The sequence below is a fragment of the Aspergillus caelatus genome, assembly GCF_009193585.1.
Source record: "Aspergillus caelatus strain CBS 763.97 unplaced genomic scaffold BDV27scaffold_18, whole genome shotgun sequence".
In the NCBI taxonomy this organism is placed as follows: Eukaryota; Fungi; Ascomycota; class Eurotiomycetes; order Eurotiales; family Aspergillaceae; genus Aspergillus; species Aspergillus caelatus.
The window spans coordinates 97,458-117,514 of record NW_022475281.1 but is presented as its reverse complement, the minus strand read 5'-3'; the positions used below and the strand labels follow the sequence as shown (position 1 = coordinate 117,514).

The window sequence follows — 20,057 nt, the reverse complement described above, 5'->3', positions numbered from 1 at the left end:
CAGGAGAAAAATAGGAGGCTGAGGATCCCTCCATACTAATTCGCTGCCCAACGATCACGTGCCGGGACACGGACGCGGCGCGAACTTTTCGGGGGGCGAAGATTGATTAAGTTTCTTCCTCTCCGATCCTCCCGCAATGTCTTCCTCTCCGATCCCACGATCTCAAGAGGAGGAGGACCGTGAAGGGTTTTCGCAAAAGAAGTCATGGCCTTGGTACAGTCCTTAGAAGAGACGGCTTCGTCAGAATCGATTTGGAGACACCTTCGTGACCATCATGGAATCACCAAGACAGATTCACATCGTCGGTTGTTAGCAGACCCATCGTTCAACGTCCCTGCGAGAATTACCGATCATCCTTCAACCCCAACGGAATCAAAGCTGGCCTCCGGTCTACTCTACAACGATGTAGCTGTTGAACACTCCGGTCGGGGGATTCAACTCACTGTTAACGAGCAACAATGCCTGATCAGTTTATGTAGAAATATGATGGACCATTACGAACTGGGACACTACCCCAAAAGTTTCTGGATTCGAATCTCCGCGGCTCTACAGGAGCAAACTGGCCGCCGATATTCGTGGCAGTCATGTCGACGACGCATTATCGGCTATATCACGAAACGCAAAGCATACTGGGCCGCTTACAAATACAATAATATTCCGGAGTGTGACATGCACAGCGAAGTCGCAGACGACGTTGATTCCTGGATGGGTTCGTGCGATAGAAAGTTGGGACGGCCTGTGCGCCATGAAGTCGCCCTGAAAGCGGCTGAGAAACCCGAAGAAGCCCCGCCACTTCGGGTATCAGTTCAGCAACTGATAAAGTACACTCGGGTTTCAAATTGGGTTGAAAGTCTTCCGCCACCTGCAGAGATGGATCCTTTACCAACGAAATTCGGCATTCCTTCATTGAGCTGGTGCCCTCCTTTCTCCAGTCACCAGTCAATGTCCCATTCCCAGTCTCCGAACCAATCGCCGGTGCTCAACGAGATCTCTATGTACCGTCAGCGGGCAGGCGCTCCTCGTGGGATTCATCTTGCACCGTCTAACACACCCTCCTACAGAGGCCAACCTACGGACCAACAGGACAACTCCGGGAAACGGGACAGTGGACTCATCACCGAGAGACCAAAATATTCACCATTAACCAGCGGCGCGGTTCAAAACCAGGCTTCTCCAGACGCTGTCCCCGAGACATCTCACAATACTCAGGCCAGCAACAAACGACCGCGTGACGATGATGACAACGATGACGCAGCCCATGACCGTCCCGCTCGTCGTCTCCGCCAAGACGAGCCCAGCCATCCGTCGGGCACCATAACTCTGAATCAGGAATCCGCGGTGAACGGCACGAAAGCCATGGACAGCTCTGTCGAGAACACGTTTGGCAAACTTTGGGAGCGAGTTGCACCACTCTTTAAGGACCCCGTTCTTGCCCAGGGTCCCGCGGCAATGAAATCCGAATCTATCATGCGCGATCTATTCAGCGAAATTGGAACGGCTCTAACTAAGGCCTTTACGAGAATGAGAGAAGACAATGACGAACCTGAGAAGATCTGAAACGCATATGGAACAATTTTTTCTTCTTATCTCTTTCCTTTTGTTACGGCGCACTCAGCGGTATAGTTCTCATCTTTGCTTTTTTTTACGACACCGCCCTTCTTTCACTTTTCTCTTTCATTTTTACAACAAGTTTGGGCGGCATTGCATGCATTGATATACCTCTATTTTTTGTTCTGCCTTTCCTCGCTATCTCATCATCCCTACCCATGGTAGCGTTGTCATTGCGCATCAGATTGCATTAGACTGCCAGAGATACCCCTTGCATATAAATTGGCACACTTGGCATCGCATATTTTGTCTTCTGTTTTCATGTTACAAAGTTTTGAATTACCTGCACAAAGCAAACTTCGTTATGCATCTCCATCCAGCAGATAGAGAGTTTTGTTATTCATTGACAATACTAGTCAACTACTACTCGACATATCAAACGACCGACCACAAAACCACCATGAAATGAAGAATACGTATATAAATCTCAGCCCAATATAGCCCCATACCGCTCTTCCACAATGCATGCACATTACCCGACTGCATATCCCTTGCGCCAAAACGTCATCCACCTAACTTGCCCTAACCGTTTAATCCTTCGGCGTAAGGCCACTACCACATGCAATTGCTCACCCCTTGCGTCCCTAGTTTAGAAGACTACCCAAATTCGACTGCCACGCTTTCGGTTCGCCTTCTCCGGGATGTCGTCAGCTCGAGTTCAACAATGCTTTGCTTTGCTTTGTGTAGTGTGGCTTTGTATTTTGGACTGCGGTAGACTCGGAAGGTTTATTTTCTTGATGGGGTTGAAATTGGCCGAAGCTAGCTTTCATGGCTGGGGTTGTAGTTGGTGGAAATTGTCATTGAGCCCGTACAAGATTAACATTAAGGGTTCAACCATCCAGACTAAGCGCCGTGCTTGATGAGCAGCTTCGCCAGGATAGTGCACTGTTCCTTGTATTAGCGATATCTTTAGTCTTATTGAACGATCGATAGGGTGTCAAACCCTGACTTCATAACACTGGAGATTAAGGTAGGCTAGTTAGTTTTACTGATTATTTCCAAGCCTTGTGATATGGAATGGCGCGTTTCGTGTGATTTGTGAAAGGAAGGGCCACTCAGGGCTCAAAGAAAACTATACAGTGGGGATGGGAAACTGAATCCAGTAATTGTGCCTTTCCATTGTAGCAGTACATAAATTCGTCCACAGGGAGTCGCTTCTATATGCAAACAGCAAGAACGTCTATATACCTATGTTTCCTTATAACAAAGTTCAAGCCATGCAACCGCTCGGAGAATGCCACCAACGCCGGACTGTAATGAGATAGAGTAGATTATACAGGGGACCTGAATGCCTAATGACACAAGGTAATCCACTGGTTAACGATCTCTTCCATATCGTGAGCAATGCCCCACTGAGATATGAGACAGCGGAACAGCTTCTGCATTGAATTCATCTCATAAAGCAAGTTCCTCACAGCTCCTAGTCCAGGGGGCGAATCTGTTTGGCCTTCTTCAACAAACCGCCTTGTTTCGGAGCCAGTAGATGCCCGACTATTGTCACATCCCAAGTTCAAATCGGCGTGTGAAAGAAGTGCGTCCTGCCAAGCAATGGTCCGTGGAAGGTGGATTGTTGCGACTCCCGCGAGCGAGAACACGACATAGATTGTCACTGCGGCGAAGAGTGAGCTTGGCATATGAATTACATGAGCTCGGCCTCGTGGAAGTTGTTCGATGATATCCTGAATAGCAATAGCATGCAGCAAAGCACGGCGTGCATCAGGAGTGCAGACCCACTTCGCCATATCGAACCCGGGCTTAACTGTTCGAGAGCCCCCAGACACATGTTGCGCAATGTCGTAGCAGGAGCAGACATGCCTACAAAGAACGGTCGAGTTAATCATAGTATCGAGGCATATAGTATGCCAACGGAGAAGGACTTCGAGTCGTTCTTCGGCAGAAAGGTGAATGCTCATGGAGACTGTCTCGTGCACTTGAGCCAGGGCTCTTCTCACATCTGAACGCCCTGGAACACCCACAGCGACAAGGTCACTCTCGTCCGAGTCTGACACCAGAGACTGTAGGCCTTCAAGGATGACCCGAAGGGAGAAGGCAGAAAGCTGATAATCTAGAGGCCGAAAGCTACTAACTGGAGGGAAAAGAGAGCGGAAGACCAACCGAAAAGATGGTTGATCGGGCCGTTGAGAGCGCATATGTGCTAGCCATTCATCCACGTTACTAGCATCAAATGCAGCTTCACTGCTAGGAAGAACAAGAGGATTAGCGACATGGCGGGTCGATGTACCATCACCAGACATCTGTGCAACGAGACCGTCAAGGACATGATACGCAAGCAACGCACGCTGTTGAATCTCTCGTGCAGCCCATGTTCGCCATTGACGCTCTTTCTCGTCCATTGACGCGCTGGGGAATGGCAAACTATCCATGGAAAAAGGTTCGCTATCTAGCATTCCGCAATGCCGGGCCCAAAAGAATCCAAGTGGACGGAAGACTTGACTCGTGGTGCGAATAAGTCTATTCTGTAGTAGTAAAGGTAAGTTCAAGTACAAAGCAAAGCCTGTAATGGTGAAAGCGAACCTTCGATAATGCACCGTATATCTGGCCTAGAAGGGCAGTGATAAGAAGCTGGACGCCTTTGCATGCATCGTAAGGGCCACGATGCGTGATTAACGATTGCCACTACATAGGAATAAGTATCACCTAGATTTCTAAGGAAGAATGGATACATACCGAAGTAGCAACGGCAGTATGTGCCAGCCGCCATAACGCTTCCCCCTGCAATATCGTTAACAATCTTGTGGCTTCTTCTACGACCGGAACGGCTTACTTTTGCAACTGAATCTTTGGGACCCAGATACAGGGATCCCAAAGCCATAGCATTTAGAAGAAGTGGATGAGTGCACTCCCGAAAAACGAATGTAGCCCGATGTAAGATGGGGAATGTTGGAATGAACCGCACAAAGAACATATGCAGGCATTCGTCCAGGAACACAGATGTGATTGACGTTGCTTTGATCGCCGCCGTCACACTAGAGGACTGGGGACAAAATGTTAGCATTTCTTCGGAGGCATAGCAGCGCTCGGAAGATCTTACAGAGCTTGCCACCATTTCTGTGACATCTCGTACAGCCTGATGACTACCACCCGAAGGGATCGTGCCTATTGAAGAGCTACGATCGTCGAACGAATTGGGGGACCCAAAGCTCATTGAGTTCACATCTTGGACTACTGGTGGGAAGGGTAGTGCTCCCAAAGGCATTTGCCATTGATCTGTTGTGTCTGATGACATGATACTTTGGAACAGGCTCTCCGAATCGGGCCATATCAGCGTAAAATCAAGATCGGATGCTGCATGTTGCAAGCCAGGGTTTTGCTCGGGTTGTGAAGTATCCCATGTCTGATTTGGTGCAGGCACTGTTACTGCGGCATCTACAGGGGCTCTCGTGGTGTCCCATGGCGGGAGAGCCTCGAGAGAAGCAGGTTGGGGGATCTCGTGTACATGCTGCTCTTGAGGAAGCTTAGCGTTGGCTGCAGCCCTAATGTGCAATTTCTCATGGCGCGCAAGAGCGTCTTGGCGGGCGAAAGGTCGACGACATTCTTTGCACACGAATGGCTTGGCTCCCGTGTCTTTGGCATTGATACCTTGGTCAGCTTCCCAATCGTATAGCTTTAGGGGTTAGGGCAGATGGCGATCGGACATCCCGCCCAAGTAGCACGGCACAAATCACGGCATAATGGGCTGTATCTTACGGCAACGTTCATGTCTCTAAGTGCCGACATTAGCGAAGTCTCCACCGAAAGGGAATGAGATACGGATCAGATACCCTTAGATGCTCAGCCTTCGAGAAGGCCTTCTGGCAGACTCGACACACCAATGCTTTCATGGTTAACGTAGTGCTTTGGTGGTTTGATAAGAAGCAACGACCGCAAGTTAGCTCGAATGAATCAATATCATTGCGATCTCCCTCTTGAGTTTATGCATAAGGGTAGCGAGTTCGGGAACTGGACTTGTCATTGACGAGTGGGCCGTGGGGAGTATGTAAGGAACCTTTTCGAGAGCGAATTGTGGGGCAGTGGCAATGGGACGGTTGCTTGGCACGTGAGGATAGCCTTCTCAATCCGGTTTAGTCGTTGAAGAACCATTCCAGACTGGGGGCAAATTGGCCAATCTCGAGACTCCCATTGCATGGCCAACGCCTCCACTCCAAAATACTTATCCATCTCCGAGTATGCCGTGGCCCGTACACTGTAACCGTAACGAGCCGGAGAGTTTTGATTTGTATGGGACCGGGTCACCGCGTGTCTCCTGGGGTTTCGGGATCTTTAATCGGCTATCTCATTAACGCCCCCAGGTGAGCTGCGAATTTGGTTCATCCAATGGACTAACGCTGGATTATCCGAACATGACAAAATAGACTGACTATTGTCGCCCCTATGAGTCGATAGTATTATGAAGACATACTCCGCATAATCTCCACTACGAGGATGGATTGGTCAATCTCTGGCCTTACCCCGGGCGAGTGCCCACCCCAATGCAGAAATGATAGGCCAGATACCCCGGCCGCGTGAGTTTGCGTGGGACTGTCCAATCCCTTACTCTTCGGTTAGAGTCTGCTGCCTGTAGACATATGTGAATAACGGGTTATCCGCATCCTCGTGGTCTATTTTGGAAACCCTCTCCCTCTGCTACACCCATTCTCACCCATTATAACCCCCCTAAGGGAGCCTTAGTTACAGGAAGCTTGAGCCCTTTACTCAGAATACACAAAGATTGAACTCCAACCCTGGCTGTGCCCCTATCCAGGAGCTTGTCCAACATGACTGCGTCAATGGAGATGCAGAGGCCTCGCCAAAATGACGACGTCCAAGATGCCCCTCAGCCGGGAAAGGTGGACGTGGACTTTGTAGAGAGCACGGCAGGAGCCATACCTACAAGTTATTCCGATATCGTGGAATCTCGCATTTCAAAGGCACACAGAGACTACCTGATGGAGCGTCATGGCACACTAGAACTCGATCCCATCCCTAGCATGGATCCAGCGGACCCGTACAACTGGCCGTCCTGGAAGGTTAGTACTCACTTTTGCCGCAAATTATGCTTTTTAGCAACGAGATATTGCATGAACTTTTCTCGACAGTGACTGACTAGCTTTGAATCTATGCAGAAACTGGCCAATTTGGTTTTGGTAGCCATTCACGCATGTATGGGTACCTTTGCTGCTGCTGGTATCATTCCTGCTTATGCAACGTAAGAGGACATCTTAAATCAGCCATATACCGTTCAAGTTTTCACTAACAAGTGGTGAACAGGATCGCGGAGGAGTACAATGTTACGATCCAGAGAGCGAGTTATCTGACATCGCTCCAGATCGCCATCTTGGGCGGGGCCCCGCTGTTCTGGAAGCCCATGTCTAATCGCTATGGACGTCGTCCGGTCTTCCTTATCTCCCTGATGTGCAGTCTAGTATGTAATGTGGGGTGTGCAAAAAGCACAGACTATGCATCAACTGCCGCCTGTAGAGCTTTGCAAGCATTTTTCATCTCTCCAGCGTCTGGTAAGACAGATTTCTGATCAGATCTCGGAAGCATTTGAGCTGACAAGCATATCAAGCTATTGGAAGCGCTGTTGTGATGGAGACCTATTTTAAGAAAGACCGTGCCAGGTACATGGGCGTATGGACCCTGTTGGTTACCTTGGGAATTCCCCTCGGTCCATTTATCTTTGGTTTCGTCGCATATCGGGCAGGCTACGTATGGATCTACTGGGTCCTGGCAATAGTTCGTCTACCACCCTGATACACACTCGTGCCGATGGCCATTTGCTAACAAGTTCTCGTCGATCAGGTCAACGGCGTTCAGTTCGTCTTATATCTCTTTCTGGGCCCAGAAACTCGGTATGTTGGCAGCAATGTCGACCCCAACCAAGCCGCATGGAAGAGAGAGTATCTTTCACTCCGTCGAATTGACCCGACTCCCTTCTCGTGGTGGGAGTTCGTTAAGCCTCTTACTATGGTTATGTATCCCTCTGTCATGATCCCAGCCGCGGCGTACGCAATGGTCTTCTTGTTGAGCAACGTGTTGGCCACGGTTGAAGTGCCGGAACTGCTCCAGGAAAAGTTCGAGCTGAACACCGAGCAACTCGGTATGCAGTTCCTGGGTCCCATTATCGGCTCCGTCATTGGCGAGCAATTAGGAGGCACCCTATCAGACGTCTGGATGAACACACGGGCAAAGAAGATCCAGCGGAAGCCCGAGCCAGAGCACCGCCTATGGCTCAGCTACATCGGCTTTATCTGTTCCATTGTGGGTCTGATCGTCTTCCTGGTGTGCACTCAGGAATCTGCATCAGGCCACTGGAATGTAGCACCTATCATTGGTATCGCTATTGGAGCCGGCGGTAACCAGATTGTAACCACCGTCCTTGTCACGTACGCCGTGGACTGCTATCCCACCGAAGCTGCCAGTGTTGGAGTGTGTATCACGTTCGTTCGACAGATCTGGGGTTTCTTGGGGCCGTTTTGGTAAGTCGAGAAAGGGTCACGTCAAGCTTTAGGAGTACGATGGCTAACGAAGCTCAGGTTTCCGCCTATGTTTGAGACAGTCGGTGTGGCTGCGAGTGCGGGTGTTGGGTGCGCTCTCATCGTGGGTGTCAGTGTTATTCCGATTCTCTGCCTTCACTTCATGGGTCGGAGGTGGCGTCCAGATATCCATGCATGAATCTAAGGATAGCTTTTTTTCCCTCAATAGATGATTCGGTCAACCGGGTAGAATGGTGTATTAGAATATAGAATAGGACTCCTGGGATGTGAAATAGGGTGGAACAAGGCTGTATATATGGGTTAGCAGTAGAATAGAATAGAATAACATTGGCGACATTCGGAATATGAACAAACTGGAGTCAGGAACATGATAAACAAAAAAAAAAAGTTCAAAGTCAAGATACACAAAAGGGATAAACGAAAAGCCCCAGCTTGGACTGATTTCTTTATATACTTCTTAGCAAAATCGATAGCTATTAAAGATTTTTCGCTGCCCGAGTCATCGAGCCGATATCATACCACGCGTTTTAGTCTCCTAATGGTCCCGTGGCCGGTCGGCTGCCCGAAGCGACAATAATAGTCGGGAGCTTCATCGGAACAGTAACTCGGCATCGTACCTTCATATTATTTGTCGCGATTCTTATCTTCATAATCGTATCTAATATTTCTATGACCTCAATACCATAACTAACGTGCCTACAATAAAGCAAAAAACATGTATAGAGCTTCTATTTACCGCAAATGCTGTCGAATAAGGCAATGAGTGTACATAGTACCTACTACCAAGTAGATGTGACTGACCCCTGATTCGCGCATTCGAAGCGGAGATGATTTACTCCGCCTAGGATAAAGTCATATCCCACACTTCTTGCATGCCTGCAAAAAGTAAGAAGTGGGACCTATCAGAAACGGTTAACATTTATTACTAATCATGTATGTGGGAACTTGCATGTGGGGAGTTTTCTTGTTCGATGTTCTCAAGCTTCGTAAATGCTTATCCTATGCTTATCATTGAGGCTAAAGTATGATCTGTAGAGCATACACTGCACAGTCTTGCGAGGCAAATTCAGATTAAATTACATTGATTCTTCCTAAGCTTTACAGACTGCTAGAACACCATAGACTTTTTCAGTAATAGTTTCCGGGACTACCAGCCATATTCCCCAACCCTGCGCCAAGGCGCAAAACTGCAGCCTGCAGGTAAAAAGATGTAAATTGTCAGCGCCAGCTAGCCAACTTCCCTTTCATCCAGATTCCAATGATGGCCATGATTCTAGTCATGGTTAGCAGATGCCAGATGAAGCTCAAGGTAATTGAATAAGGGTGGTGAACCTTTATCCGCCAAAGACGTGTGGACCACTTGGTGTCGATCTGACGTCGTCCTCATACAGGGCTTGTGCTTGTCTTTCGTTCCTATCAGGTCGACATGGACCTCAAATTCTTATTCGTGCAGCTCGCGTCGATCATGTCTTCTGTTTATTAGCTACTACCGATGTCTAGATGCGTCGCCAGCAACCTGCCTTGTTGATCGTCGCAACGAGATACACTAGAAAATAGTAACCACGCGCACATCAGACACAACCGATTCAACGGTGCGATTGCCATCTTGCATCATCTGCGCCACGGCTGCAGGATCTTGGAGGCACTTGAAGTCTTTTCTTCTGAACAACCCCGACGAAGCCTCATTATCGAGCATGTCTTCTTCATATGCGACCCATTCCGCAGCAGACTCAAGACAGATACGGTGGATGGTGTCCCCGTTGAACCAACGGAACAAAGTGTAAACAAGTGGAACGTTGTTCAACCACGCGATATTGATTGTGCCATACCTCTCCCGGTATTCAAGAGGCAACTCTGCGCCCAGCATAGCCAACTGACCATGTGGGCAGATTCGAACAGAGTCGATCATAATGACGGTATCTTCCAACGATTTGACCCTTGACAGGTAGGACAGCGCAACTTTTCTCACAGTCTCCGGCCAACCAAAGGCAGCAGCCAGCCGCACCCAGTCCCTCAGAGCATGGAAATAGGTCTCGTCGCACTCGCATGGTGTATGGCCCTCGCAGAAGACCGTCTTGATCGGGAATGGGAAGCCAGACATCGTGTAGTATCAACAGTACAGACTAGTTGAAGGATATTCACAAAGGAGTCACGTAGTTATGCAATGTAGTGAAACAAGAGAGACTCGCGATCTGTATTGCATAAGATAAGAGGAAGGAATAATTGTTGTGTTGTTCGCAACATTGCTTATTCATTGCACCCAGTTTCATATTCACTTGTTGATCTCTTTTCGGATGAAAGGTGCAAGTGAATATGTCTTGTACTGTTACGAGCCAGGGCTTTACCAATGACACACTTTTTAGGCTGTTTTTCTTCTGTCATCTTTCAGTTATTTATAAATAGACATTGGACTCAGTCGCTTGCACAGCAATACTTTATAGGGGAATTATTTTCCCTCTCAAGAGCCACATAAAGTAATACCAAGCTTTATTACCTGTTGCAGATAAGTACATTTTTCTTCAGGTTACACATGCATCAAATACCGGTTTTTGCAAAAGCGCAAAGTCACATACTCTGACAAACTTCAGAGCTTTGGCAAGAATATACCTATCCAAGAACCAGAAGAGCTTTACATGGACCAAGCCGCTGAATTTTGCCAATAATTCCAAAGCTATGGCCGTGAAGACCAGAGTATATACAGAGCAATTTTATGCATATCTATTTCCTAAGCACCCACAATGCGCCCTAGTGAGTCTCAACTACAGCTTCATTTCTGGTTTTCAATCTTCGTCACCAGAGTTCCGACGTGAGGCAGCAATTCAACGGCGAACTCATCTCCATCCTTCAAGAACTCCTTCGGGTTCTTTGCAGCACCCACGCCAGGGGGAGTTCCAGTCAAGATAATAGTTCCTGCTGGCAGAGTTGTTCCCTGAGACAGAAAGCTGACGAGCTTGGGCACGCTGAAGATCAAGTCCCTATTCAAGATCTGTTAGCCTTTAAGCAAGCCCATGGTTGGTTACCGGAGCATTTCATACGTTAGAGGACAATCCTGCAGCACCTTGCCGTTCTTCAGGCCGCGGATCTGGAATTTGCTGGCATCTGGGAACAATGCCGCAGAAACGAGGGCCGGACCTAATGAGATAACCCACGTCAGTCAGTGGATTACAAAATAGAAAAGGATTTACATGAGGGGCACTGACCAATTGGGCACGAGGTGTCGAATCCCTTAGAGAAACACCATTGACTCTGGTTCATCTGTGACGTGCGGCTTGAAACATCGTTCGCTGCCGTGTATCCAAGGACATAATCCAGGGCGTCAGCTTCGCTAACATCCTTCGCATCGCGACCAATAACAATAACCATTTCAGACTCATAGTCGCCCGTGTTGTCAACTTGCGTGATTTTGGGAAGAACGGTTGGTGCAGGCCAAGGATCCGAGAGAGCTGCCGATGGCTTAATGAACAGTGTGGGAACATCTGGGATAGAAAGCTTCATCTCGGCGGCATGAGAGGTATACTACCGGAACAATCAGTCAATTGTGACTCTGAGGAAGGGGCGTTTGGTAATGTCGCAAGCGAGAACTCACGTTCAGCCCAATACATCTAATCGACCCGACCTCATTCTGCGCCAAAGGGGAGAGGATCCGGCTGATGATCTCAGTGGACTCTGTCTTCTGGCCTGGATTAAGGACGGATGCTCCGGTGAATGGTCGCACTGAGACTTCCTTTCCCTGGTAAAGAGCCAATCCGACGTCAAGTTGCGCATCTACCGGCTCGCCGATCAGAACCTTAGACGGGTTCGACTTAGGGACAAAGCGCACAAGGCCTATTGCGTGTTAGAAGGGATCATGATAGCTGTTGTATGTTGGGGGTGATTCATCACTTACGCGAAAAGGTCGATGCGATTTTTGACATGGTTCTAGTTATTGCCGTTGGGTGATGGGTTCAATCGGGTCAGAAATGTGATTAACGTGTTTATGTAGGAATTGGAACTTTCCAAAGATTTTCATGAGGGAGATGCTCGCGATCACGGACTATTTCTACCCCGATATCGATGCGCGTTTGCGACCGATTGTGACGTTTAGCGGGGTTAAGTGGGGAGGACAAGAATAAACCGACGGGCCTACCGTCCCCAGTCTCTCTCTCAAAGTCTATGAGAAGGCCACCGATGTACGGAGTATCCAGGCTTCTCTAATAGCGAAGTACCTGATTCGGCAGAGATTCATTTGATCGGATGAAGTCCGGGGGCGAACACCCACGACTTCCCCACGATTCGATTGTGGGGAAGTTCCCAGCGCCGGATGTCGGCCGGCTGCTCGAAGAACTTCTTCATTTAAAAAGCAGAGATTCCACCAGTGAAAGTGACTGAGTGATTAGAGAAAATCAATATTATTTTTACGAAGTCTATCACAATGTCTGCCCCTAAAGGACCTTTCCGCCTTGTCACTGTCAACACTGCTCCCGAGAGAGCCAAGCTACTTATCGGCCGGATGGTCGAGGCTCTCAAGGACCGTTATACCATCATCTACGAAGCTAACTGCGAAAGTGAGTGGCTGTGGTGCCAAATATATATATGTGTGTGTGTGTATGTATGTGACACAGTATTAACAATTTTATAGCAATCGAGGAAGTCGGACCCAAAGTGAAGGAATTTATGCCTGATGTTCTGGTAGGAATCCCTGTCATTTTGAGTCCCTGCGGGACTCTCTCATGCTATGAGATGAGTTAAAGACTGATAGCCCTATAGTTCAGTGCTTCTATGTGGACCGATGAGGAGGCGCAACGAATTCAGTCCATTGCGAGGGATATTAAACCTGACATCAAGACCCACGCCATCCCCGAAGGATTGCAAGTAAAGTACGGTCCTAACGCTATCGTTGAACATCTCCTCGAGAAGGTCCCACTTCTTTTGGATGCTTAAGGTGGGAGTTGGGGTTTGGAGGGGCTATGTTTTGCTGGAGCCAATGATTTCCACTCTGTATATATACTTGCATTGTGACGATGTGATGTGATAAACGCATAAAAAAAATTGTAATCCAACAGTAGATTCCTAGAATACCTATATCATTGCTTGTCCTCATCTATATATGCCCAAAAGCTTCTGTATTGTTCCTCCTTAGATATCGTCAAGATTCCCTTTTGGTGCTCGGAAAGCAAACTCTCGGAAAATATATTTTATGTCATTGACACTCTATTAGCATTTTGCCAATACTACCATTACAGCTTGTATCGACCTACCAAGCTTCCAAAGTTTAATACAATAAAAGGCGCTGTAATATACAAAGAAAATCGTATTGTAGAGTTACGATATCGATAACAAGGACTACGGAGTACGGAGTAGTATGTTCGCCAATGATACACTTCCCCGAAAAGATCGACGGTTGGAATCGGCCTAAACCTGCTTAGTCATCATGCTATCGCGCTCTGTCAGGAACTGCGCGATGGCTTCAAGTCGCAAGCTTCATCCAAGATTAATTACAATTGACTTTATATGATAATGTTGCCATTTCGTGTGAATCTACGGGGTACATCTAGTCTCCGCGCATTTTCAACATCCCGGGTGCTCCGGAATGACCTGTCTTATCAGGTTTTCGGTCCTGAAAGAGATGAAGCAAGTCGGAGTCCAATTGTTTTCCTGCATGGGCTCTTCGGTTCTAAGCAGAACAACAGGAGTATTAGCAAGTATGTTGGGCCAGATTATCTGAAACATTCCTATTGTTATCTACTGGTGACTCCAAGATAGACTAACAGGGATCGTTAGAGCTTTGGCACGTGATTTGAAGCGTGAGGTCTTTATCCTGGTATGTCTTTTTCATCCGGCGATATATTGAAGTGAGAAGGTCCATGTACTTATGCCAATGGCATTATTAGGATCTCAGGAATCATGGCCAGTCATTCCACTCCCAAGAGCACACGTACAATGCGATGGCAGAGGATGTAGTCAACTTCATCCATCAGCAGAAGCTGAACAAGTGTGTCATGATAGGTCATTCCATGTATGAATATCGCCTGCCCTTTTACAGCAATTCGAGCATGATTCGAGTGACTATTCTAACTAAGACAAGGGGCGCAAAAACCGCGATGACGGTCGCACTCGACTCTCCTAGTTTGATCTCGGCGCTTATCCCCGTCGACAACGCCCCAGTCAATGCTCCGCTGAAGAGCGACTTTGGCAAATACGTCCGGGGCATGCAACAGATCGAAGCCCAGAATGTAGCAAAGCTGTCTGACGCAGATAAGATTCTGAAAGATTATGAGGAAGTAAGTAGTCCTGTTAAAAATACTGGGGTTATGTTAACCGCAATCTTCCACACATTCTTAGTCGCTTCCTATCCGCCAATTCCTGTTGACCAACCTAGTTCGTGGGGAGGATGGAGCTATGAAGTTCCGTGTCCCTGTTTCAATCTTGGGAGATGCCTTGAGTGAGATGGCTAATTTCCCTTATGCCGGGTCTGGCTCCGCCACGTATGACGGTCCGACGCTGTTTGTTAGGGGCACAAAGAGCAGATACGTCAGTGACGATACAATCCCTGCGATTAAGAAATTCTTTCCAAAAGCCCAGATAGCCGATGTCGAAGCTGGCCACTGGCTCATATCGGAAAATCCTGAAGCTTTTAGACAAAGTGAGTACTGATTTGGAGACCAGTTTTTATGTATGGCAGTTTGACTGACGAGAATTACTTCTTCAGAGGTTGTTACATTTTTGCAAGAGACACCTTGAAACTATGTATTAATAGAATTAAGCATGGCCCTCCGGATATGTACGGACTCCGTACCCTTTTGGAGCCGAAGAATGAGAATTTATCAATAGCCCATCCAACTGATGAATTAAACGAAACAAAGAAGGTCGACCTCAGGAACAAGGTATCCAGCCGTATTCACAATACATTGAATTCGATCTCGACACCATCTGTCATCAAGTGCCGGTGCCCTCGCGCGCCTCGCGTCTCGTCAAATAAGTATTGAAAACCTTGGCACAACGATCAGTGCCAATAGACATTGGTGAGCGTGGGGCTTTTACACCTATGACAGACATGCTATTGTTGCGCCTTCAACTCCGTAGTATTTCCCTCCGCAACCATACCTGACACCAACGGGGTTATAAGACAAACAACCTTCTAACCAATGAGTCGACGACCATAAGTTGTGTGCCTACTTAGTCGAGGGGTATCGGTTCAGTGGATACCATTTTGCGCTTTTTCTTCTTCTTTGGTCGCTTATTCTCTGTGGGCTCCCCCTGTTCAAACGGAGATGCTCCGGACGAAAGCGATCTGGGAGATTCTTGTCGAGCTGTTATGGGAGTTTTTTCATCCTCAGACAAACCAGAAGGACGTGGTCTTTTCTTCTTCTTTTTTCTTTCCCTCAATGCGAGCGTAGGGTTGGTTTCAGCCACGTTCAGAATCCTGGCCGCCTCTTCTGGATCAGCGGGACTATCATCTATAGGGTTTGGAGCCTGATCCTCGACGACGATTGGGGACACTGCTCGAGGATGGAACTCCTTTGCTTCCACAGCTTTCTTAAGTTCACCCAACTGTTCATGCAATTCTTTATGTCGAAGCTTTTCAGACCGCTCAAGTTCACTAATACGGTCAAGTAGTGACGAAATGTTAGTATCATGCGCACTGTGCGCTTTCGTGATATCGTCGAGTTGATCAATAAATGCTTGATGTCGATCTGATGTGGCTTTTTTGAGTTCATGAAGGTCATCTTGCAATGACTTAATATCACTAGCATGCGTTTCAACTTTTGCAAGACTGCTAGTATTGACAGACCTCACTTCTCCGACATCATTGGCCAGCTTCTCCAGACCGCTAGTATTGGCAGACCGCACTACTTCAACATCATTGGCCAACTTCTCCAGATTGCTAGCCACTTGGCTCAGACGGCTGTCGAACTTGTTGCGCTCGTCACGTAAACCTTCCATGAAACGGTCGTCAGATTGTTTCCGTGACCTGAATTGGGAGTCATATTTGGATATGGTCCCCTCAAAATTTGTAGATAAGGCGTTCAATTCAGCTCGCAATTTGTAGATGTCCTCGTGGCTCGGTGGTGGATCTTGCCTTCTTTGCTGCTCGTGCCGCTCCCAAAGAGGTGCAAGTGACTGCGAAAGACTGGAATGGTCATTTCTCAGCTTGTTTAGCTCATCAAGGCGCAAAGCTGCTTCCTGCTGGGTCTGCCTGATAATAGTGTTTTGGCTTTGACACAGGTTATCAACTACCGTTTTTAATCCAGAATATTGCTCCAGTAATTGACTAGCAGAGGGGTACATCTCCTGCAACGCGACAACCATGTTCCTCGCCAACGGCTCTGTAGTGAGAGTGTTGTATCTGGTTTCCAGAGAATGTAAGCCCACTCTAACAGTCTCCACCAACTGCTGTGTATTTTGCAATGACCCCGACAAATTGGCAACTTGTTGTAGGGAAGTGGCTGGATTTGATTCACGCAAGGTCTTCACCTCATCCGATAGCATATTGCAATTGTTCTTCACACTCACTAATTCCTCAGACGCTTGCACTAGTGACTTTTTTAAATCTTCCACTTCCGAAAAGTGCAAATCATCCTTCATCTCTTGCAAACCTTGCAATTGATTAAGTATGTTTTCGAGGCTCTCAACTTTAGTTTGTAGGTAGGATGCAGAAACTTTATCCACGTTTGACTCATTTGTCGTCGTCAATGCTGGAGGTGCCACCTTCGTAGATTCAACAGAGCCAAGACGGGTATCAAGACTATCTAATCTTTGACCCAGCGACTCAATATCGGATATTTTCTGTTGCTGCTCCTTGGTCGTTTGGTCAACTTTACAGATAGCAGCCGAAAATCTTTCCTGGCACGTCCGCAGGGACTCCAATTCTGTACCCAGTAATGTTCTTTGTTTTTGCCATCCATCCACTTCTACTTGAAACTTCGTCGATATGCTTTCTTCTACTTTGGTTGAAACACTTTCCAAGCGCTTCTCGAATTCCAATGAAATTTCTTCAAGGCGAGACGAATGGTCTTTGGTTTGCTTATTCAAGGATGTTCCATGGTTTTCGAGCGATTTCTCTAGCATAGTCATTCTTGCCTGGAGGCTCTTGAGCGTGTCTTCTAAAGAGCGGTTTTGATCTCGAAGGCTAGAGGCCTCGTCTTTCGAACGCTTAGCATCCTGCTTGGTTGTTTCGATCTCTTCTTTCAGTTGATCGTATTTCTCCGCCAGACTAGGCCCTGCGATTAGAGAAGACGTCCAGTTTGCTTTCAATACTTTCTCCAGTTGATCGTAGCGCGACAAGTGCTCCTTCAGCGCGCCATCTATACGAGCCAGATGGCCGCCTTCGTCGTTACATGCTTGCTGAAAGAAAGCAGCAGTAGTAGGGAAACTCGACTGAGCTTTCGCTCTCTTCAGGAGACCTTCAGTGGTGCTTTGCTTCTTCTGTATAGTTTCCTTCTCTGATGTCAGGCTAGCGGTCTTTACGGCGGCTTGTACCAAATCGGAAAGCCGTTGTACAAACTGATCGCCAGGGGCATCAGCCCGAGGTTCATATTGCCTTGAAGCACTGGGAGATGTAAAAAGCTTCCGCGATTGCGTGTCTAGCGAGGTAGCTCCAAAAGGGGGCGGTCTGTTCAAGCGGGGATCGCGCGCATTAGAAGTAAATTTGTGCTCAGAGCTCATCTTGGCGACAAATCCACGGCGATTAAGAAACTATTGCACCGAGTGGATTAAGATGCATCTCAGGATGAGGCGCGTCACAGATAAAGCATATTTAAACTTAAAGTGAAAGCAGATTAGCATTGATGGGTAGCGTATCTACTCCAATCTAGTACCCGTGTCTGTCATAATAAATCAAAGATGGAGATCTCGACGTACTTATCTCACCAAGTCTGGCGGTACCTCATTTACAGAGAGTGAATATTGTTTGAGGTAAAGAAACTCCGATGGAACTCGTTTGCCTAGCAACCAGTGACCGATTAGCTGTTGACGCGAAACCAAAAGTTATGGTGAATGAAACTAATTTACTGCATTCTGCCGGGCGGTGACACGGGCGGCGGACAGGCTCACGCATTCTGCCCTTCGCAGCTCTTTTGTCCAGCCCGTGAACAAGGCGTGGAACACAGAACAGTTTAGGTGCTGCGCAGACCTTGTAACAGCTCAAAGAAGGGAGTCTCGCAATTCCAAATATTCGAAATGGCTGCGGTAAGTCAAACAGAACTTGTTATCTTTGCACTACTATGGTACTGATCTTGAAGAAATAGCAAATTTCGACTGTCGCGGAGACCAAGGAACTCCGGGGCTTGAACCTCATCGCTGCTCATTCGCATATTAGAGGACTTGGTGTCGATGCCGATTCTTTACAACCTAGGACCTCATCCCAGGGCCTTGTGGGTCAGGAGAAGGCGCGAAAGGCCGCTGCCGTAATCTTGCAGATGGTCAAAGAAGGCAAGATCGCTGGCCGCGCAGTGTTAATTGCAGGGCCTCCCAGCACAGGTAAAACAGCACTTGCTATGGGAATGGCACAGTCTCTCGGGAGCGATGTCCCCTTTACAATGCTCGCTTCTTCAGAGATCTTCTCAATGGAAATGTCGAAAACCGAAGCACTTACTCAAGCTTTCCGAAAGTCCATTGGCGTTCGGATCAAGGAAGAAAGTGAGATCATCGAAGGTGAAGTGGTGGAGATTCAGATTGACAGGAGCGTCACTGGTGTAAGTGTCACTATAAATCCTTGCAGGCGAGAAAACGTGTCCGTGCTAATACGCTCAGGGTAATAAACAAGGGAAACTCACCATCAAAACCACCGACATGGAGACAATCTACGACATGGGTACTAAGATGATCGACTCCATGACTAAAGAGCGTGTGATGGCCGGCGATATAATCTCTATCGACAAGTCATCGGGTAAAATTACGAAGTTGGGTCGTTCATACGCACGTTCACGGGATTATGATGCGATGGGTGCTGATACGAAGTTCGTGCAATGCCCTGAGGGCGAACTCCAAGTGCGTAAGGAAATTGTGCATACCGTGAGCCTTCATGAGATTGATGTCATCAACTCGCGGTCACAAGGGTTTCTGGCTCTCTTTTCTGGTGATACCGGAGAAATCAGGAGCGAGGTTCGGGATCAGATCAACACCAAGGTCGCCGAATGGAAGGAAGAGGGCAAGGCGGAAATAATCCCTGGTGTTCTCTTCATTGACGAGGTTCATATGCTGGATATCGAATGCTTTTCCTTCGTTAACCGCGCTTTGGAAGCTGAACTTGCGCCAATTGTCATCATGGCCAGTAATCGCGGCCAAGCCCGCATTCGGGGGACAACCTACAGTTCTCCCCACGGACTGCCTCTCGATTTTCTTGACCGCGTGGTCATCGTGAGCACACAACCCTACTCGGCTGATGAGATCAGGCAGATTCTGGCCATCAGAGCTCAAGAGGAAGAGATTGATCTCTCTCCGGACGCTTTAGCACTTCTGACCAAGATTGGCCAAGAATCAAACCTCCGATATGCCAGCAATATCATCACTACTTCTCACCTCCTAAGCCAAAAGCGAAAGGCAAAAGAAGTCAGTATTGACGATGTTCAGCGCAGCTACCGACTATTCTATGACCCTGCTCGGAGCGTCAAGTTTGTGAATGCGTATGAGCAGCGTTTCATTAGTGACCAAGGCAATGTAACATTCTCGGCTGCAGCAAATGGAGGAGACGCCATGGAGATCTCATAGATTCATTCCGATATAGACATTCTGGGTGATTTCTGGTGTTCGAATGGCGGAGCATTCCAGGTGACGTGCGAAAAGGAACAAATAGTGCGACGTGATCTGTTTCCCTTCCTATTATTATTCCCTGTGTTTTCTTTGCAGTATCAAATTATGTATGATAATGCTGGCGCTTGTTCAGAGCTCTGTATGGGTACTTTTGCAATTTGGGTTCGAATCGGAATTTATCGAAAAGGAGCCTAAGCTCGAATGATAATTATGATGTTCATA

At 47.7% G+C, this 20,057-nt stretch overlaps 9 protein-coding genes across 9 annotated transcripts; 5 read left to right on the top strand and 4 right to left on the bottom strand.

Moving 5' to 3' along the window:
* The first annotated feature begins 121 nt into the window (after positions 1 to 121).
* Positions 122 to 2,048, top strand: BDV27DRAFT_30199 (uncharacterized protein). The gene has a single exon (XM_032076268.1). It carries the CDS (start codon positions 205 to 207, stop codon positions 1,555 to 1,557), a length of 1,353 nt encoding a protein of 450 aa, XP_031931898.1. The 5' UTR covers positions 122 to 204; the 3' UTR covers positions 1,558 to 2,048.
* Positions 2,049 to 2,628: 580 nt separating this feature from the next.
* On the bottom strand, positions 2,629 to 6,013 carry BDV27DRAFT_121717 (C2H2 type zinc finger domain protein). The gene is made up of 7 exons (XM_032065433.1): positions 5,391 to 6,013; positions 5,317 to 5,332; positions 4,661 to 5,193; positions 4,394 to 4,603; positions 4,297 to 4,341; positions 4,144 to 4,245; positions 2,629 to 4,085 (listed from the first exon to the last, which is right to left on the bottom strand). Exons 1-7 carry the CDS (start codon positions 5,448 to 5,450, stop codon positions 2,901 to 2,903), a joined length of 2,151 nt encoding a protein of 716 aa, XP_031931897.1. The 5' UTR covers positions 5,451 to 6,013; the 3' UTR covers positions 2,629 to 2,900.
* A 4-nt stretch (positions 6,014 to 6,017) lies between these two features.
* Positions 6,018 to 8,524, top strand: BDV27DRAFT_121715 (putative MFS transporter). Its single transcript, XM_032065432.1, has 5 exons — positions 6,018 to 6,635; positions 6,732 to 6,814; positions 6,877 to 7,121; positions 7,178 to 7,344; positions 7,411 to 8,524. Exons 1-5 carry the CDS (start codon positions 6,384 to 6,386, stop codon positions 8,089 to 8,091), a joined length of 1,428 nt encoding a protein of 475 aa, XP_031931896.1. The 5' UTR covers positions 6,018 to 6,383; the 3' UTR covers positions 8,092 to 8,524.
* Positions 8,525 to 9,651: 1,127 nt separating this feature from the next.
* BDV27DRAFT_153638 (uncharacterized protein) lies at positions 9,652 to 10,206 on the bottom strand (the record flags this gene model as incomplete). Its single annotated transcript, XM_032071833.1, has 1 exon — positions 9,652 to 10,206. The coding sequence occupies one exon, from the start codon at positions 10,204 to 10,206 to the stop codon at positions 9,652 to 9,654; it is 555 nt and encodes a 184-aa protein (XP_031931895.1).
* Positions 10,207 to 10,817: 611 nt separating this feature from the next.
* On the bottom strand, positions 10,818 to 12,275 carry BDV27DRAFT_30137 (fumarylacetoacetate hydrolase family protein). Its single transcript, XM_032076267.1, has 5 exons — positions 11,992 to 12,275; positions 11,692 to 11,930; positions 11,306 to 11,621; positions 11,141 to 11,237; positions 10,818 to 11,080 (listed from the first exon to the last, which is right to left on the bottom strand). Exons 1-5 carry the CDS (start codon positions 12,017 to 12,019, stop codon positions 10,873 to 10,875), a joined length of 888 nt encoding a protein of 295 aa, XP_031931894.1. The 5' UTR covers positions 12,020 to 12,275; the 3' UTR covers positions 10,818 to 10,872.
* A 163-nt stretch (positions 12,276 to 12,438) lies between these two features.
* Positions 12,439 to 13,120, top strand: BDV27DRAFT_121711 (uncharacterized protein). The gene is made up of 3 exons (XM_032065431.1): positions 12,439 to 12,649; positions 12,724 to 12,773; positions 12,852 to 13,120. Exons 1-3 carry the CDS (start codon positions 12,517 to 12,519, stop codon positions 13,023 to 13,025), a joined length of 357 nt encoding a protein of 118 aa, XP_031931893.1. The 5' UTR covers positions 12,439 to 12,516; the 3' UTR covers positions 13,026 to 13,120.
* A 428-nt stretch (positions 13,121 to 13,548) lies between these two features.
* BDV27DRAFT_30122 (putative alpha/beta hydrolase) lies at positions 13,549 to 15,043 on the top strand. Its single transcript, XM_032076265.1, has 6 exons — positions 13,549 to 13,786; positions 13,866 to 13,905; positions 13,976 to 14,100; positions 14,170 to 14,365; positions 14,427 to 14,727; positions 14,794 to 15,043. The coding sequence occupies exons 1-6, from the start codon at positions 13,596 to 13,598 to the stop codon at positions 14,823 to 14,825; spliced, it is 885 nt and encodes a 294-aa protein (XP_031931892.1). The 5' UTR covers positions 13,549 to 13,595; the 3' UTR covers positions 14,826 to 15,043.
* Positions 15,044 to 18,043, bottom strand: BDV27DRAFT_30123 (uncharacterized protein). Its single transcript, XM_032076266.1, has one exon. The coding sequence runs from the start codon at positions 17,748 to 17,750 to the stop codon at positions 15,261 to 15,263; it is 2,490 nt and encodes an 829-aa protein (XP_031931891.1). The 5' UTR covers positions 17,751 to 18,043; the 3' UTR covers positions 15,044 to 15,260.
* A 145-nt stretch (positions 18,044 to 18,188) lies between these two features.
* rvb2 (RuvB family ATP-dependent DNA helicase reptin) lies at positions 18,189 to 20,055 on the top strand. Its single transcript, XM_032065430.1, has 3 exons — positions 18,189 to 18,272; positions 18,332 to 18,778; positions 18,837 to 20,055. The coding sequence occupies exons 1-3, from the start codon at positions 18,264 to 18,266 to the stop codon at positions 19,791 to 19,793; spliced, it is 1,413 nt and encodes a 470-aa protein (XP_031931890.1). The 5' UTR covers positions 18,189 to 18,263; the 3' UTR covers positions 19,794 to 20,055.
* Positions 20,056 to 20,057: the final 2 nt, after the last annotated feature.

Excerpts from the sequence above, each read along its gene's own strand:
- BDV27DRAFT_30137 (XM_032076267.1), bottom strand. The coding sequence starts at position 12,019 with ATGTCAAAAATCGCATCGACCTTTTCGC. Across the intron at positions 11,931-11,991 it reads AATCGCATCGACCTTTTCGC|GCCTTGTGCGCTTTGTCCCT; the intron begins GTAAGTGATGAA and ends AACACGCAATAG. Across the intron at positions 11,238-11,305 it reads CGACACCTCGTGCCCAATTG|GTCCGGCCCTCGTTTCTGCG; the intron begins GTCAGTGCCCCT and ends TTATCTCATTAG.
- rvb2 (XM_032065430.1), top strand. Across the intron at positions 18,779-18,836 it reads TTGACAGGAGCGTCACTGGT|GGTAATAAACAAGGGAAACT; the intron begins GTAAGTGTCACT and ends TAATACGCTCAG.
- BDV27DRAFT_30122 (XM_032076265.1), top strand. The coding sequence starts at position 13,596 with ATGATAATGTTGCCATTTCGTGTGAATCTACGGGGTACATCTAGTCTC. Across the intron at positions 13,906-13,975 it reads AGCGTGAGGTCTTTATCCTG|GATCTCAGGAATCATGGCCA; the intron begins GTATGTCTTTTT and ends TGGCATTATTAG. Across the intron at positions 14,366-14,426 it reads TTCTGAAAGATTATGAGGAA|TCGCTTCCTATCCGCCAATT; the intron begins GTAAGTAGTCCT and ends ACACATTCTTAG.
- BDV27DRAFT_121715 (XM_032065432.1), top strand. The coding sequence starts at position 6,384 with ATGACTGCGTCAATGGAGATGCAGAGGCCTCGCCAAAATGACGACGTC. Across the intron at positions 7,122-7,177 it reads TTTCATCTCTCCAGCGTCTG|CTATTGGAAGCGCTGTTGTG; the intron begins GTAAGACAGATT and ends AAGCATATCAAG. Across the intron at positions 7,345-7,410 it reads TCTACTGGGTCCTGGCAATA|GTCAACGGCGTTCAGTTCGT; the intron begins GTTCGTCTACCA and ends CTCGTCGATCAG.
- BDV27DRAFT_121717 (XM_032065433.1), bottom strand. The coding sequence starts at position 5,450 with ATGAAAGCATTGGTGTGTCGAGTCTGCCAGAAGGCCTTCTCGAAGGCT. Across the intron at positions 4,342-4,393 it reads CCAAAGATTCAGTTGCAAAA|GGGGAAGCGTTATGGCGGCT; the intron begins GTAAGCCGTTCC and ends ACGATATTGCAG. Across the intron at positions 4,246-4,296 it reads ATACTGCCGTTGCTACTTCG|TGGCAATCGTTAATCACGCA; the intron begins GTATGTATCCAT and ends ATTCCTATGTAG.
- BDV27DRAFT_30123 (XM_032076266.1), bottom strand. The coding sequence starts at position 17,750 with ATGAGCTCTGAGCACAAATTTACTTCTAATGCGCGCGATCCCCGCTTG.
- BDV27DRAFT_121711 (XM_032065431.1), top strand. The coding sequence starts at position 12,517 with ATGTCTGCCCCTAAAGGACCTTTCCGCCTTGTCACTGTCAACACTGCT. Across the intron at positions 12,650-12,723 it reads CTACGAAGCTAACTGCGAAA|CAATCGAGGAAGTCGGACCC; the intron begins GTGAGTGGCTGT and ends ACAATTTTATAG. Across the intron at positions 12,774-12,851 it reads AATTTATGCCTGATGTTCTG|TTCAGTGCTTCTATGTGGAC; the intron begins GTAGGAATCCCT and ends ATAGCCCTATAG.
- BDV27DRAFT_30199 (XM_032076268.1), top strand. The coding sequence starts at position 205 with ATGGCCTTGGTACAGTCCTTAGAAGAGACGGCTTCGTCAGAATCGATT.